The following is a 16,991-nucleotide window of genomic DNA, read 5'->3' as shown; positions in this document are numbered from 1 at the left end:
TGTTTCTCAATGAAAAGCTACAAATGCATAAGCTGCTGTTTCGTCCCACTGATATGCATGGAAGAACTGTGAAAAGAAGCTAACACCTAGATTTTCAAAAGTGACTTATGAGTTTGGATGCCTCAGCTTTTTGGATACCACAACTTGAGACAGATTGAGAGCCCAATATTTTTAAAAAGTACAGAACATAGACCATCTGAAAATTAAGGCCTTCTAATATGTTTATTAAGTTGGGCAACTCAATCACCAGTCACTTCTGAAAATCTTTCCCTAAGTACACCTCTATCTCAATATAACGTGACCCAATAAAACACTCATTCAGATATAACACGGCAAAGCAGTACTCCGGGGGGGGCGGGGCTGCGCACTCTGGCGGATCAAAGCACGTTCGATATAACGCGGTTTCATCTATAATGCGGTAAGATTTTTTTTTGCTCCCGAGGACAGCGTTATATTGAGGTAGAGGTGTAATTGTAAAATATTTTGCTACAGTGTTTTTATACTTGAGGCTGGTGGGCTTCAGACAGAACCAAAGGGTTTATTATAGGGAGGCCTAACAATTTTTCTGAGAAGACCCAATATTCAGTTGCTTATAACTCTGCCAAACTTGAACTATTCAGGTTGAAATCCTCCATGCTGGGTGTCTGCACCAGTCTAAACATTTTTTTTTTGTTTTTAAATTTCAAATAAAATGGTTCAGCGGCTTGAGAACGACATTGGGGGGGGGGGGGAAATGTGGTGTTTGGCCAAGGTTAAAAATTCTTACCTTTTAAGTTAAGAAGCTCTAGTGTTTTTATTCTTTGGAGCAGGGGCATGGAGGTTGTCTTGGGCCTTCTCCCAAGTGAAAATCCACCCAATTTTGGCTAGGTTATAAACCTCTGAAAATTGCTGCTTTCACAGAGCACAGTGTGCCCTGGACCTTTTGCTAAAGTTGTTACTCCCAGCTGCTAAAGTTGCTGCGGTCCAGGAACTGAGAGTGAATAGACTGTTTCTCCTGAGTGATTCCCCCTTCTGGAACTCAGAAAGCATTGAGGGGAAGAAGGAAGCAGTCTGACTTGAATGTAGAAGAGTAGATGGGGACAGGGGCAAGTTGGGGAGGAAGGGGGACAGCTTTGCATCTTGATACGGGGTCCTAGAGCTTATCATTGTTGTGTTCTATCCAAATCCCTCCCAGATGGGATTCCCTATCTATAAGGCACTGAATTCTTACCTCGGTATCAGGGGCGGCTCCAGGCCCCAGCACGCCAAGCGCATGCTTGGGGCGGCAAGCCGCAGGGGGCGCTCTGCCAGCGCTGCGAAGGCGGCAGGCAGGCTGCCCTCGGCAGCTTGCCTGCGGACGGTCCGCTGGTCCCGCGGGCTGGTCCGCTGGTCTGCAGGCAAGCCACAGAAGGCAGCCTGCCTGCCGTGCTTGGGGTGGCAGAATTCCTAGAGCCGCCCCTGCTCGGTATGATCTAGTGAGAGTAGACAAAGTAAGAGGTTTGTACTTTAATAGAATTTGAAAAGTACTTTGTAGATATGTTAATAGTTTTTTAACTGAAAGCCTTCTAAAATAGCTCATCTTTCATTTATTTTAAAAGTGTATTATATTTATGTAGTTTTAATAGCAGCATAGATAGGAATCATAGGGTAGTCTGGTGAATGAATGTAGTTTTAGTAGTTCTCAAAGGCTTTGTTTAATATTTTTTTTTCTGAAGGTCTTTACCCACCAAGAGCCAAACTTGTAATTCAGAGACACCTGTCATCACTTACTGATAATGAGCAAGCAGACATTTTTGAGCGTGTTCAGGTAATAAAGTCAACACAGTTCTTGTGTCCCTCCCATATCTATGTAGGTTTTGACTTCTTTCATATTCTGGAAATCCTTTTTCGCGTGTGTGCAAAGTTTTGTGCTCAGGTTGCTGACTTTTTCTGTGATCAGTGGACTATATTTTAAATTGGGAAGAACCCACATTCTTCCTTTCAGCTGTATTTGGCTTTCTTTCTTATAGTCATCTGCATGGACTTAATACTCTACATTAATTCATTTCTCAAAACTATTGTACTACAATAGCATACTCCAGTCTAAAATGATTTGAGAAGGTGCTGGTATGGGAACAGTTCAGTTCCCAACTCTGCTACAAACTTCTCATGTGACCATAGGCAAAGTTATTTAATCTATCTGTGCTTCTGTTCCTCATGTGAAAAAATAGGGAAATCAATTCTTCCCTATCTTGTGGGGTGATGTGGGGCTGAGTTCTGTGAGGTATATGAGACGTTCAAATAATGAAGTGATGTGGGCAATAAAAAAAAAAGGCTAGAGATAAAGTGATTCTAGTATAAGATAAAATAATACATGGTTCCAAAATTCCTCTTAGAATTATCTACACATGAGTATTGACTCTGGAGGCTCATCGTATAAGCGGGGCTACTTTTTTGTTTGTTTGTTTTTTTAATCCTGTCCCTCAGTCTGGGGTTTTTTGCCCACTCAATCCCACCTGCAACAAAGTACATTTTACTCCAGCTATTATGGCAGTAGGTCCTGCAGAACCCCTGGGATCCCAGTCCTGCTTCAGGACTCTGTAAGCAAGTATATTTAATGTACAGATGAAGAATTGGTGCAATGTGTAAGAGCATTTTGGCACTTTATGAAAATCTTTCCCCAAGTCCCATTTTCGTTTTAGAGATATTTAGTCATTGCTTCACTCCATGCTGCAGTGTCTAACTGACTTAGGAGCCTGTCTTGTTTTTAAAATGAACTTAGAGCTTATTTTGAAAATGAGACTTTGAGACTCTGCAATGCCTAATTCTAAGTCTCATTTAAAGTCAATGGGACATGGGCTTCTAAGTACAGTATCTGCGTCACTTTTGAGAATGAGATTGTGCAATACCTAATTCTTTCTCAAAAGTAACGTGGGTACTTAAGCCATGTCCCATTGACTTTATATGAGACAGAGGCTCCTAAGTCAGTTAAGCACTGTTATCCTGATTGGAGCAATGCCTAAATAGCTCTAAAAGTCTGAGGTAATGGTGCAGATAGGCACCTCCACGGTTTCTTCAAAAGCACCTGGCAACTTTTGAAAATGGGACTTATGTCCTAAGCCACTTAGGTAATTTTGAAAGTTGTGCCTGTAAACTACTTTTATGCTTGTATGGTGCTACATAAACTTTTGTACAAGTTGTTATTAGAAGTAGTTGAATGATATTGATAGTGTATATGTAATGCATATTCTAAATTGCTGGCATCCGGAGCATCAGGAATAGCTTACTTTTAGAATGTTCATAGTATTTCTAATCAGAAATCAAAGCAAAAGTGATATATTGAAAGAGATGTTTTATTTATTTGTCTATTCTTGACAGAAAATGAAGCCTGTCAGTGACCAGGAAGAAAATGAGCTTGTGATCTTACATCTGCGACAGTTGTGTGAAACTAAACAAAAGACGCACATCCATATTGGCGAGGCACCATTGGTACAGCCTATACTTTATTTTCTTTCTTTATTCAAATACAACCTTAGATAACACTAGGCTACAATACAGCAGTGAGAACTGAGCCTTTTATATTATGAATGAGCAAGGACTCCTCCTTATCTGTCTTCCATAACTATACTGTTTTGATTCACTTTGGCATGTTTGATTTAAAGTTTGTTTGGGGTTGCTTTTCTGTTTTTCTGTTCCCTTGGAAAAAGCAGACAGGTAATTTTTGTTGCAGACTTTAGTACAATATAAGCAGTGCCAGAAAAACCTTAGCCAGCCTAAACACAGTAAAAAATAATTGTGGTGCAGGGGTGAATATACAGAGCGTTACTTTTTTAGGCCACATGTTTCCTTTCTTTCAAATAAATAACAAAAAAGAAAGCTAGCCAGGGGTGGGTGGATCTTAGAAGCCTGTTTTAATCCGGCCCTTGAGCTCCTGCTGGGGAGTGGGGCCTGGGGCTTGCCCCGCTCTGGCGCTCCAGCCAGAGAGCAGGGTCGGGGTCCTCTCTATGCAACTCCCAGAAGCAGCGGCATGGCCTCCCTCCAGCACTCCAGCCGGCGAGTAGGGTCGGGGGCCCCAGAAGCAGTGGCATGGTGCCCCTCTGACTCCCTACTTGTAGGGGAAGGCAGGGGCTCCGCTCTGCACGCTGCCCCCACCCCAAGCACTGCCCCCCTCAGTTACCATTGGCTGGGAACTGCAGCCAATGGGAGCTGCAGGGGCGGTGTCCGTCGATGGGACAGCGTGCAGAGCTGCCTGGCCACACCTCCGCGTAGGAGCCAGAGAAGGGACATGCTGCTGCTTCCAGGAGCCGCTTGACATAAGCGCCGCCTGGAGCATGCACCCCTGAGCCTCTCCCCATGCCCCAAACCTCTGTCACAGCCCTGATTTCCCCCCCATCCTGCCCAGAGCACCCTCCTGCACCCCAAACCCCCTCCTCTCCAGCCCCACCCCAGAGCCCGTGCCCCCAGTTGGAGCCCCCCCCCAGTCCAGAGCCTCCTCCCACACTCTGAACTCCTAATTTCTGGCCCCACCCTAGAGGCCACACCCCCAACCAGAGCCCTCACCCCCTCTCGCACCCCAACCCAAATTTTGTGAGGATTCATGGCCTGCCATACAATTTCTATTCCCAGATGTGACCCTCGGGCCAAAAAGTTTGCCCACCCCTGTCCTATAGGCTAGTTATGTTAAGTAAAGGGCACATTGCTTGTTATGTGATCAGGTTTAGTTTTAGTTTTCAGAGGCCTTCAATTGCCGAGAGTCCTACCAAAACTAAAAAGTGTTCTTGCTTACTTCAGCAGAATATTTCAAACAGTGCAATCCCAGAAAACACTGCCAGTGGTGGCCGGTTTAAACTCGACATTCTGAAAAACAAGGCCAAGAAATCCTTGACTAGTTCTCTGGAAAATATCTTCTCAAGGGTAAGATTAACAGCTCATTGTCAACAGCTCTTGCAGATATCATTAATGATAAGGTTATACAGTATTTGTTTGTTTTCATATTTAACAACAGTTCAGATTTATACTAAAAACTAGACAAGCTAAAATCACATGTATGAAACTTAATTGCTTCCTATGGGTTTAATTTGGCTAGATTATGTTGATGTTAAGTGCAGGAAGAGCACACATGCACAGAAGCGGAAAGACAGTCTGTTAGTAAATATTTCTGAAAATGGGTTGAGTTCCCATCAACAGCAAGTAGTGCACAAAGTTAAGTTGCAAGATTTACAGGTATTTTGAGACACAATAAAATGTCATTTAATCATAATTTTGCATTATGTTTGTGACAGACTGACCAATATCCTGCCATATCCTGGGTAAACCATATGGAATAAACTTTATTAAATTAAGTTAAAACTTAGTGACTTAGGGTTAATACCTTTTTGGGATCCATTATGTTAAAAATGCCATTGTTGTTGTGGAATTGTATGTAACTCCTCCTAGGACGAGGGGGATGCTAAGACCTGCTGAAGAGGTTGGCATATATTAGTTCAAATGGGATTCTCCAAGGACCAGCTGACAAAGAAAGGATTTTTGGATAAATAGCTTGGTTTTAAACAGGCTCGGAATCATCTTGTGATCCAGCAGACGGACAGGATCCTTAGTTGACTGAGGGCCCCAATCCTTAAGGAAGGGTTGGAAGGTCTGGGCTTGCTGAGATGCCATAAGCTGGGGGCTTGTTCTGAGTTGAAGCTGTAATGGACTGGAAGCCACAAGGAAATTCCTTGGATGGGATTTGGAAGGACTGCTCCTGCCAGAGCCCAGGATAGATTGGGATGCTCTTATTATTGCAGGTTCTTTTACTGTTTTTAAATATGTTTTCTGTGGTAGTACTTTTTACCTTAAGAATAAAATAGGCTTACTTAGAAAGAACCAGGCATGGTAACTTACAGTGGCAGGTAGTCACACTGTTAACTATCTCTGAGAAAGCAAGCAACTGTGCTTGGGCAGCAGGTCTGTGCTGGGAATAACACAATGAAGGCAGGGAACTGTGCAGCTTGGAAACACTCCAGTCAGAAAGGAGTGAGATGCAGATCTCCACCCAAGAAAGGCAACAGCTGGGGAGCAGCAAGTCTGGGAGTGGTTGCCCTTGCTGGACCATTGAGGGGGAATACAGGTGCAATTGCCCAGAACTGTGTGACAACATTCATTAAGTAAACATGGTCAGTCCCTTCTGAAAGAGCAGTGATAAAACAGCATCATGTATAGTCTGTTGTAACTCTTTTCCCTCATGTAATAAGTACTTGAACGCTATAGCTTCTAGTTCCACAAAGCCAGTGTCACAGGGAGCTCCCTCAGCTACCTCGTGTGCCGCACTGCCTGGCCCATTTGGGTTGCCTCTTACTCACAACATGCACACAGGCCATTTCTTTTCCCCATGTATAGTTTTAATCTTTAGATTCCCAGCTTCGCAGAGCATAGTACAGGCAGGTATTAGGAGAAGCCTTCTACCCAGGTATCTCTACCGCACACAGCTCACTCTCTCAGCCACCCTAACTATAAGTACTACTACACTGAACGAACAAGAGTTCTGGAGGGAAGCTGCAGCAAATCTGGAGCAGAGCAGCTCCGAAGCACCTTCACTGGCAGCAAGAAGGAACTGACGGTTAGGGGAGCGTGCTGTGCCCCTTATACCGCGCCATGGAGGCACCAATCAAGGGATTGGTAGGGGCACTCCCCTACGGGTACTGCTAGGGAAAAACTTTCGCCTCCAGTGCATGTGGTGAGCACGCACACCTATTGTGGAATAGACATTAGCAATCACTCGAAGACCAGTTACGGAAAAGGTAACTGTCTTTTCCTGCCAAATATATATCATCCCTTATTGAGCTAATTACCTCATTAGCTCAATCATTGCCCCCATATGTCAACAATCTCACCATGACAGGTTAATTGCCTCCAGTTAAGTCTGTAATCTTCCCTGTCACACAATTACCTAAGCGACCTGGGTGCTACAGCTCGCACTCTGTCATGATCAGTTGCAAAAATTGTGAAATATTAAGGTTATGGCTATATTATGTACAATAAGAGGTACCCAGATAATGATGAATGGCATCTCATTTCATCATTAATGTTAGCCAAGATGCAATGTGCAATTAAAACAAAGTAATAATTGGAAAAGTTGAATAATTTAAAAGGTATAGCATGGTAGTATTTTCTCTCCTCTCCCCTCAACCCCCTTTCCCGCCCAGTGTGGTGTTCTAAAATCCTATTTAAGCTCAGACTGGTAAAAGCGCTGTAACTGAATGATGGCAGGCAGGCTAGGAGCAGAGAGAAGAGGTGTAAAGAGGAACTGCAAATTTTAGGTGCCAAAAATGTATCCTGTATGTAACTACAGTAGATTAAAAACTATCAGTATGTCGCAGAGCATCTTCCAAAAAAACTAGAAATGGGTCCACAGGGAATCCTTTCCTTGCACTTTCAGCAATGGCTTCATTAATGCAAGAATTGGAAAAGATTGATAAGGACATTACATCTAACTGGATTTGGGACAGGGACTTCTTGTTGCGTATGTACAGTGCCTGGCACAACAGGGCCCTGATCCAGGACTGGGCCTTTAGGCACTACTGTAATAAAAATTATAAAAAATAATACATTGTAACTTATCTCTGTCTTTTTTGCCATCTACCTTTTAAAAGGCTGCTGCTTGTTTCATGTTGGATTGTAAGCTCCCTGGGGCAGGAAACATCTCTCTCTCTCTGTTTTTCTACAGTGTCTTACACAATGTGGCCCTAATAATGGTTCAAGTCATTTAACTGTACCATGATGTAAAAATTGACGACATCACTTGTCCTCTTTATTTTAAAGTTTTAGTAAACAAAAGATTTATGTAATTTTATAACTAGGAAAGAAAATGGTGATAGTTCAGATCAGCTGCACCTGTTTTTCCCCCTCTGTGGTACAGCAAGAACACTGCTCTCAGGCTTCTGGCTCCCAAGCTATCAGCTCTCTTGGGTGGAGATGCCTTTCTCTCTCTTTCCCTTCTGACTGGAGTATCTCCAGGCTGAACAGTTTCCTGCCTCCACTGTGTCATTCTCAGCAAAGACAGGCTGCCTTAAGCAATCTTCTCTTGCCTTCTGTTCCCTAATAACAGAATGATTGCCAACAGTTAATAAGTTACCACACAGCACTTCCTATGCAAGCCTATTTTATTCTTAAGGTAAAAGTGCTACAGAGAAAACACATTAAAAACAGTAACAGAACATAATAATCATCTTGCATGAGATCAACACAACCCTAATATGGGCTCTGGCAAGAGCAGTCCTTCAAAACATCACCCAAGGAGTTGTGGTTTCACATTCATCACAGCTTCAGCTCAGAACAAGCAGCTTCATGACATGTTAAGTCCACAGTTCAGGGGTCTTTGATCTGAAGTTTCCAGGAGAAGGTAATTAGCAAAGAATTGAGCTTTCTCCCCAGGGCATAGCTTCAAAAGGACAGATTCACTCCCAGGTATTTCCTAGGATATCCAGTTTACAAAGGTTGTCACTAAAAATCCTTTGAAGTGCCTCATGTCTCCCAGAGATTGCATTAATCCTGCCTTTCTGCTAAAGAAGTTCCATACCATCCCACAGCAGTACATAAACATTTTCATTTTTAATGCAATGAACTCAGAAATATTAAACCTAATTCAGTAAGGTTTGCCCAGGATAATACAGGACATTGCTGCAGTTGTCACAAAAACAAATTCAAAGTTTCTATTCAGAAAGTTGCTATGTTTGTAGTCTCAGAAAATCTGTTCACATATTTGATTAGTAGATCATGAAAGAAGAAAGACCAAGAAATCCATGGAATGTAAAATCCTTCTTCATCCTCTGATTGTGCATGCAAAGTTTTCATTTTTTTTTTTTAAAGATGCTCTTATAAAGTTGCCAGGGCTGAACTGAAAACAAGCTGTGGCTTCATAGATGTGTATCCCAGAAAAATAAATATAACCGGTGCTTGACCTCAAACCTCATAAATATAGTTTGAATTTTGGTGCTAGCGCACATACCAGACTAAGAAAACAAAGGTTTTTCTTTGGCTCAAAAATGTAATATTTATAGTAGTCATGGGTTTTTTTGTTGTTGTTTTTTAAATGCCAAAAGCATAACATGACCCTTCCCTAAACTAAAATAATGTGTTAATTCAACAGAATTTTCATTCATATCTGTTACATGATATGTCACTGAAGAGAGATGCTTCAGGGCCAGCATTCCTTTCTGTTGGTAACAAGATTTAGGAGGTAGTGTGCGCATCCATGGCACCGAGAGTGGTTTTCAGGAATAAAGCTCTGGCAGGAAAAAGTAACCTGAAGCAATTCTTAACATTGTTGACATTGTAAAACATTAGCTATGGCTATGAGTACAACAAGAGGAGCTACTGTGCCTTAAGTCTACTAACAATTTCTATAAAATATTTATTTATTATTGTATTACTGTAGCACCTATGAGCCCAGTCAATGACCAGGACCCATTGTTCTAGGTGCTATACAGTCAGAATAAAAAGACAGTCCCAAAGATCTTACAATCTCCATATAAGATGAGATAGTAGACAAATATAGTCAGATCAGATGGGGCAGTACAAAAAAACCACAATGAGACAATGTTGGTCAGCATGATAGACTGTGGTCTCAGCACACCAGCAGCCTAATCGCTGTTAGTTTTGTAGCCATCACAGGAAAAAGGAGTGTTTTGAAGAAGGATAGTGAGTTAGTTTTGTGGATGTTTATGGGGTGCTTCTCTCAGGTGTGAAAAACCGCATGAGAGAAAGCAAATGGGTTTGCTGTTGTGTTCTGATTAAGTATCGAAGTAGCATGCTTCAGGAGCTGAGGGATATCCATTCCCACCAGATAATAAAACAATGTAACATAATGTACTCTGATAGTATATTTCACCCAAAGGCTTGCAGTGTTCACTGACTATTCTCAGTAAATACAGTTGTTATAATGGGATAGATAGCAGAATTGCAGAAAAGAATGCGAGGGTCATAGAGGATCATCAGTAGTGTGACACTGTTGCAAAAATGCCAATCTCATTCTGGGTGTATTAACAGGAGTGTCATGTAAGACACAGTAGGTCATTGTTTTGCTGTACTTGGCACTGGTGAGGCCTCATCTGGAGGACTGTGTTCGGTGCTGGGCATGGCACTTTAAGAAAGATGTGGACAAATTGGAGAGAGCCCAGAGGAGAGAAACAAAAATAAGAGGTTTAGAAAACGTGTCTTAGCCAATTATTCCATACTTTCCCCTATGTTTAGTCTAGAGATGAGAAGGTCTAGATATGTTTGGTCCTCTTGTAGAGGGGAGATGGACTACATAATCCCTTGAGGTCCCTTCCAGCCCTACAGTTCTATGATTCTGTTCTCCAATAGATTATGCTAACACCAACTGTAAATGGTGTGTGGAAGAAAAGAAAGGAACCTTACACAAGTGTAGGATGGAATCACTTACCCCCAAGGAAAAGTGGGAGACCCGCAGTAGAATTTGTAGGTCTGTGACTCCAAATCCACTCTAATAAATCTATCATTCTCAAAACAGGATTTGAAGAGTCAGGGAATTAGGTGCAGTCTGGTTGTCCCAGCGGGTTGTTGGACTGGGAATGGGAGAGGAAGCCCTGTATTAGAAGAATCTACCTCTGTTAAAGGTTCTGAGTGGGTGGAAAACAAATTAAGTCTGATACATTTTGAGGAACATATAGATTGTTTTATCAAATAGGAAAAGATTCTTTTGGAATGACATGAGGGCAGGAGACAGGTTCCAGAAACATCTTAATGATTAGGGGAGAGATTCTGTGGGTTTGAATGGACAGGAATCCAATAAAAAAAAGTATCTCATTTCTGGTAGTTGTTTTTGATTGCAGTAGGTCATGTATTTAGATTTCAAAATAACTCTTTGTGACTTTGCATGTTTAAACTAAGTTGGTAATCACTACACGTACTGCCTTCAGGAAGATGAGGCATAAGTATGTCCCTATTTGGAGCATATCCCTGTTTGGTCCTTATTGCAATCAGAGACTCTTCCTAAAGTTTGTTGTATTTTTCCCTTCAGGGGATAGCAGAAATTCTTCCTTGCCTCTGCCAAGAGGTAGCTTATTTTTCCTTGTCAAAAACCTTGACGTGGAAGCAGGCAATTCTTTTTCCTTGCAACAGATTTTTACTCTTCAAAATCTTTCCATTCTTCACTGCAGAAAAGGAGACCAGTGATCACTTTCCATAATGGAGAGGAGGCTTGATGGACTGTAAATCTCACTATATAACTGAGATGATGGAACTGTACTATACAGATGTAAATGTGATAGACTTTACATTTGAGGCTTACTCTGGGTGCAGCCATCCTGGATTGGAATGTAAAAATATATGTAATACATGTGTATAAAAATCCCAAACATTTATAACTTCTATTTTATAATCCATCCATGAATGCCATCAAAATTTAAGACAAAGTTTCATGTTTTTTCCTTGTGAATAACTTTATTTAATATTTAAACCCATTGCATAGCATCCTAATTAAAAAAATCAGTGAGTGAATTTAGTGCTCTGAAATCAAAGGATAGGTTGAATTAGATTAAGATGCATAGTACATGCAGTTATTATGTGGACTTTTTTATATAGCACTTTATAGCACCTCACTGTTTACCTGCAGGATCACTGCTATTTTTTTCCAGTCTTCTCTTAAACAATTTATTTAATCTTACTATGAAGAACAAAACTTGGGATAAAATGGAACACTCTCATTCCTGCAGGGAGCTAGCAGAATGCGAGGCCGTCTGGGCAGCATGGACAGCTTTGAACGGTGCAGCAGCCTTACTTCTGACAAGGTATGTAACAAAATTAAGTAAAACTGGAATGTGCTGTGGCTAATGCTGAAGCAGTAACACAGCAACTCTCCTTTTTTGATTTCAAGACGGCCACATAAAGAACAAATGTATTTTGCAAAGTTCAAGTAAGATATATCTACAGTGAAGGATAATCCTCTCTGGACATTGTATGCATCTTATTTCAGTTTTCTAAACCACATTATTGTTAAAGCTCAAACTTAAAGAAAATCTTGCTCTTTTTCATTCATGCTGGCTGTTTATTTTTTAAACTTCACCTAACTTGCTTTTGTGATCAAGCTAAACCAGGGAATTTATAGTCTGCTTCTGTTTCATAACTTTTCAGAGGGATGTTTAAACTAAAAAGAAAACACAATTAAAAAAAATTCTATTACTTTTTTCAAGTTAAAAAAAGCTGTTTTTTACCACATTCAAACTGTGAATGTAATACTAGATAACGGTCACCATTGTTTAAAAAAAAAATTACATAAAGATGTTGAAACACAAATTATTTGTTACTGAATAAAAGAGACGCTTGAATCCTTTTAAAGTAGTTGAAAACCCCATGTGTAATGCCAGTTTTGTTCATTTTCATTTTATTTCCTGTTTTTAATGTCTTTCCTTTTACCTCACACAACATTTGAATGAATTATTGTTTTTCCCAGGAGAAGGAGGATCCATAACAGCTTTTATTATTTGATTTTCCTGCTGCTGTTACTCAATCTGGCTGTGTAATAATAATCGTTTTTTCCAGGATATTGCTTTGACAGTACAGGAAATATGTTCATGATATGTCGAGGAAGCTAGTTTAAACCAGCTTTGGCTGTGATCGTTTTCCATACTTTCTTTTTCCTGAAAGAGCTAGAAGTCTAGCAGTTGCAATTGTTAGTAGCCAAAGGGTGTTCAAGAGAGGAGCGACTGGTCTATTATGAATGCTTTGTGTACACCGTCTTTGTTGCTTTAAAAAGGACATTGCTATTTCAGAGCTAATTATCAAAGGATGTCTGGTGTTGGTTGCGCAGCTGATAATTAGCATACAATAGGCCATGACCAAGAAGGGGAGAGGCTTTAGTTCTTCCAGACCCTTGAGCTGTAGGATTTGTTTAGTTATACAGTTGTACAGTGCAGGGGGGAAAGTGTCACTCCTATCTGATTTCCTTTCAGGACTGTTCACCCGGGGATTCTCCTCCAGCCACTCCTCCAGCTTCCCCCGTGTCCTCGGTCTGGCAGCCATTTCCCGAAGAGGACTCCGATTCTCCTCAGTTTAGAAGGCGTGCGCATACTTTCAGCCATCCAACGTCCAGTGCCAAGAGGAGGATTACTTTTCAGGACGGGAGGTCCCAGAGTGTTAAATCTCCACTTCTGAGACAGAATTCTGTAGAGCAGAGCAGGTGAGTTTGGGCATTCAAATGTGTACAAGCATTTTCAGAGATTTTTCTGATAAGGAAAAATAGAATGAAATGAATAATATAAATAATGCCCATCCACGCATTTAAGCCACAGTTGTTAATGTTCACATAGGCTGCTTGTGCAGTGTTAGATTTTTCATAATAATTTTGTTCAGGAAATTTCTCTCCAGCAATAGTACTTGTTGCTGTACCCCAGTTGATACACAGACAATAATTAACTAACCAAAGAGCCCGTTCTCATCTTGGCTCTGTGGCCTTGGGCAAACCACTTAATCTTTTTGGCTGTGTCTGCATTAGAGAATTTTAGGGGATGGAAAATTCCCATCAGTTCAGCTTCACAGGTGGCCACACTGCAGGAGCTCAAATGTAGGCAAGGCTCCAGTGCCTTCCTTTGTCTCCCACCAGGTCAGTTAAACCTCCTGAGGAAAGGGTTGTAGGAATTCAATACTACCACCACATTGTGAACTATATTTAACTTTTTTGAGGGGATAGCATGTGTAGGCTCCACAGTGCCCTTTCCCAAATGTCTCCCTTTTAAACTCTTTTTTCCTTTTACTCTGGAGACTTTGCTCCAGCTGGCATGGTTGGGAGGCGCTCCCATTGGAGACAATCATGGTTCCTTCATTTTTGTCAGAAGGAGCCACCACAATTCTTTTCCAGTTCTTCCTGGATACTCCTTTACTCTCCCCATGTCCAGGAGTGAGCATACAAGCTCAACATCACTCAGTCTTTCTTTATTTGCTCAGGCCCTAGACCAGTGGTGGGCCATCTGTGGCCCACAGGCCGCACACGGCCCATCAGAATAATCCACTGGAGGGCCATCAGACAGTTTGTTTACATTTGCACGGCTGCCCACAGCTCCCAGTGGCTGTGGTTCACTGTTCCCAACCAATGGGAGCTGCGGGAAATGGCAACCAGCACATCCCTGTGGCCCGCGCAACTTTCCTCAGCTCCCATTGTCCGTGAAGGGCAAACCGCGGCCACTGGGAGCTGCGGGCAGCCGTGCAAATGTAAACAAACTGTCTGATGGCCCACCAGCGGATTACCCTGACGGGCCGCAGGTTGCCCACCACTGCCCTACACTCTGATTCCTCTTACCTGGTGACATTCTTTTCCCAAACTACTGAGGTGACCTCTACATTTTACACAGGTTTACATTTTTAGAAATATATTTTTAAAAATCATGTTGGGTGAAATGCTAGCAATTCTTTGTTCCATTCAATGTGCTTATTCAAATGACAAGGTTAAAACCACAAGTGACTCTTACTTATGAAGTTGGTTCTGTTTCATATAGAGGTGGGGTGGGGGAGGCAAGAAAAAGAAGCTTTGAAATGAGTTCATCAGAATGTTATCCCTGTGTTTGGCAGGTAATTTTAGTATTTTTTTTTCCACTGACCAAGATGATGGTGTGTGCAAACAGGAAACCTTAGCAATTAGTATTTAAAGACTTGCTGACTTCACTGCTTTACAATAGTCTTCAATAAATCACTGACTTAAGTTGCATGATCAGCAAGCTTCCAGTCAAAACAACAGCTTCACAACAACTTGATCTTAGGTTCTTCCTTTCTGTCACAGAATGAGTAATCAACTAGAAATATTTATATCAGAGCAACTGAAATGATTCTAATATGTCTTCAAATATGTTTTTATTTTTTCCTTAATTATTGAAATGTGTTGTGATTGTCTTCCTTGTAACATATATGTAGGATTTCAATTTTCCAAAATTTTTGAAGTTGGTGTTGAGTAATTAAGTAGCAATTTCTACAATAACCTTGCACATGAATTTTCTTGAAAAAGTTTGCACCTTTAAATATGCTGAGAAAATATTCTTCTTAAATTTCTCTATAATGTGTTCACTTTCCTGGTTCATTCCCACTCTAATCTTTCCTGGTATTTTTTATTTATCAAAGCAAGTTTTGCTATAAAAGTAGAACCACTGAAGTACATAACAAACACTGGGTATTTCTCTGTCTTGTTGAGATTAACTAAGACTAAAGAAATCTTCTTGGCTGTCTATACTTTAGTTTCATTCTGGTGTCTCTTTAATTTCATCATAATGCAATAATTTGATTCATTTATTAGGCCAATTTTTACCCCAACTTGTATCCTGTACAATTCTATTGACTTTGTTGGGGACACCAGTCAGTGTAAGTCAAGGCAGCAGCTGGCCCAGTATTTATAACAGATGTAGGTATTTGAATTGTAACCTACTTAGATGCATTTGCTCCATTTTGTCTTATTGCCTGCACTCAGTCCTGTGCCTGTAGCTCGACGACGATATCGTAGTGAGAGTGGACTTCCCTCTTCCTTCTCTGCCCCCTCTATCCTGAAAAGCTTTTACCAGAGCTCAGGCAGGCCACTCCAGCAATCAGAAAATGACCTTTCCAAGAGGTGAGAGGAGTGTCTTATGCCTTCAGTGCAGAGCGTTCTTTGGTGCAGCTGGCTTATGACATGGAGTTGTCAATTAAATGGCATTTTGGTGTTTTGAAACATGTCACTTCTCATGCTAACATTTTTCTAACAGGTTTTCTAAATAGTTGATCTAAATTGATGAACTGACTATAGAAATGCTCATTAAAAGTAAAAAAGCACATCCGATTTCATGGGGTAACAACACATAGTTACAGTTGTAGTCGTGCTGTAAAACTACTGCATTGATTTGTAATACCAGTACATAAGGTGTTTTGTGAGCATTTCACCGATTAATTTCTCCTTTCTGGGCTATGTGGGACAGCATGGAAAGTGTCATTATGTTTGGCTAACCACCAGCATGAATCATTCTGTAAAGCTTTAAAATGAGGGGGGAGAGCCACGAAACATGCGTAATATGCTAGTCCCTTACTAACACGCAGCCTTGATATGTGTGGTAGGAAAGGGGGTATCTTGTTGTTAACAATGTTTCATTCAGTAATTAAACAAATCACTCACTACTAGATGCTTCACAAACTTACCATGGCTCTGAAGGGTTTACTGTCTAAAAGAGGCAAAAAGAGGATGCTGTGGGAAGGACTTTTCGATGCAATGATGAAAAAGGCCACATAAGTACCTAGATAGACCAAACAAACAAAACCTTACGTTTGCAAGCATAGGCCCTCATTCAGGAGAGCATTTAAGCAAATTCTTAAGTGTTTTCCTGAATCAGAGCTGTAGTGATTGAGATATTGGTTGCCTGCTCTGATTCCATGATTTTTGCAGCTGCTTTTTTAAACTGACTCCTTTTCTTCTCCCAGTCCCCTCTCTTCCAATTAGGGTGACCAGATATCCTGATTTTATAGGGACAAAAAAATTTAAAAGATTTTTTGGGTCTTTTTCTTATATAGGATCCTATTAACCTCCCACCCCCTCTCCCGATTTTTCACACTTGTCTGGTCACCCTACTTCCAGTTGGCCTTTTGTGCACTCCATTACTTACTGGCTTTTCTTCTGTCGCTCTGCAGACTGTTGCAACAACTGCTGGTTCCCTTTGATGTGGGGGAGAAACCAGTCTCTTGTTGGGGCCAAGACAGGAGCTATCTCGACTGTCCATCCCCCATCTTCCTCCGCTGCACAGGCACCAATGTCTGCCAGTTGTTGTCTTAGATGGTTTATTGTCAAATCCCGATTTGAAATTTGTCAATCTGCAGACAGAATGTTTACACATAAATGTCCAGTCATGTGATGCGTAAGGGGAAGTTGCTTTTAAAGTTTTTGAGGTGTCTAAAGGAAATAATCCTCCCGCTTGCTTTCTAATAAACATGCAATCACTCATTTATATTAGGTTATAAACTCTGGGGGGCAAGGGGATGCTATCTAGTTGCATATCTATCCAGTTCCTACACAGAGAGGCCCTGATCCTGAT

At 41.2% G+C, this 16,991-nt stretch overlaps 1 protein-coding gene across 3 annotated transcripts in view; it reads left to right on the top strand.

Moving 5' to 3' along the window:
* TBC1D4 (TBC1 domain family member 4) overlaps nucleotides 1-16,991 on the top strand; it is a 162,963-nt gene that overhangs the window by 95,169 nt on the left and 50,803 nt on the right. For 2 of the 3 annotated variants that reach the window (XM_039533512.1, XM_039533526.1), the window contains exons 6-10: nucleotides 1,695-1,786; nucleotides 3,337-3,447; nucleotides 4,750-4,872; nucleotides 11,673-11,747; nucleotides 12,909-13,135. In XM_039533512.1, the coding sequence (XP_039389446.1) occupies nucleotides 1,695-1,786; nucleotides 3,337-3,447; nucleotides 4,750-4,872; nucleotides 11,673-11,747; nucleotides 12,909-13,135 (628 nt within the window). The remainder of the gene's footprint in view (nucleotides 1-1,694; nucleotides 1,787-3,336; nucleotides 3,448-4,749; nucleotides 4,873-11,672; nucleotides 11,748-12,908; nucleotides 13,136-16,991) is intronic. The other variant, XM_039533518.1, reaches the window with a different exon arrangement.

The sequence above is a fragment of the Mauremys reevesii genome, linkage group 1 (genome assembly GCF_016161935.1).
Source record: "Mauremys reevesii isolate NIE-2019 linkage group 1, ASM1616193v1, whole genome shotgun sequence".
NCBI classification, from domain to species: Eukaryota; Metazoa; Chordata; order Testudines; family Geoemydidae; genus Mauremys; species Mauremys reevesii.
This window is presented reverse-complemented; position numbering and strand designations above follow the sequence as displayed.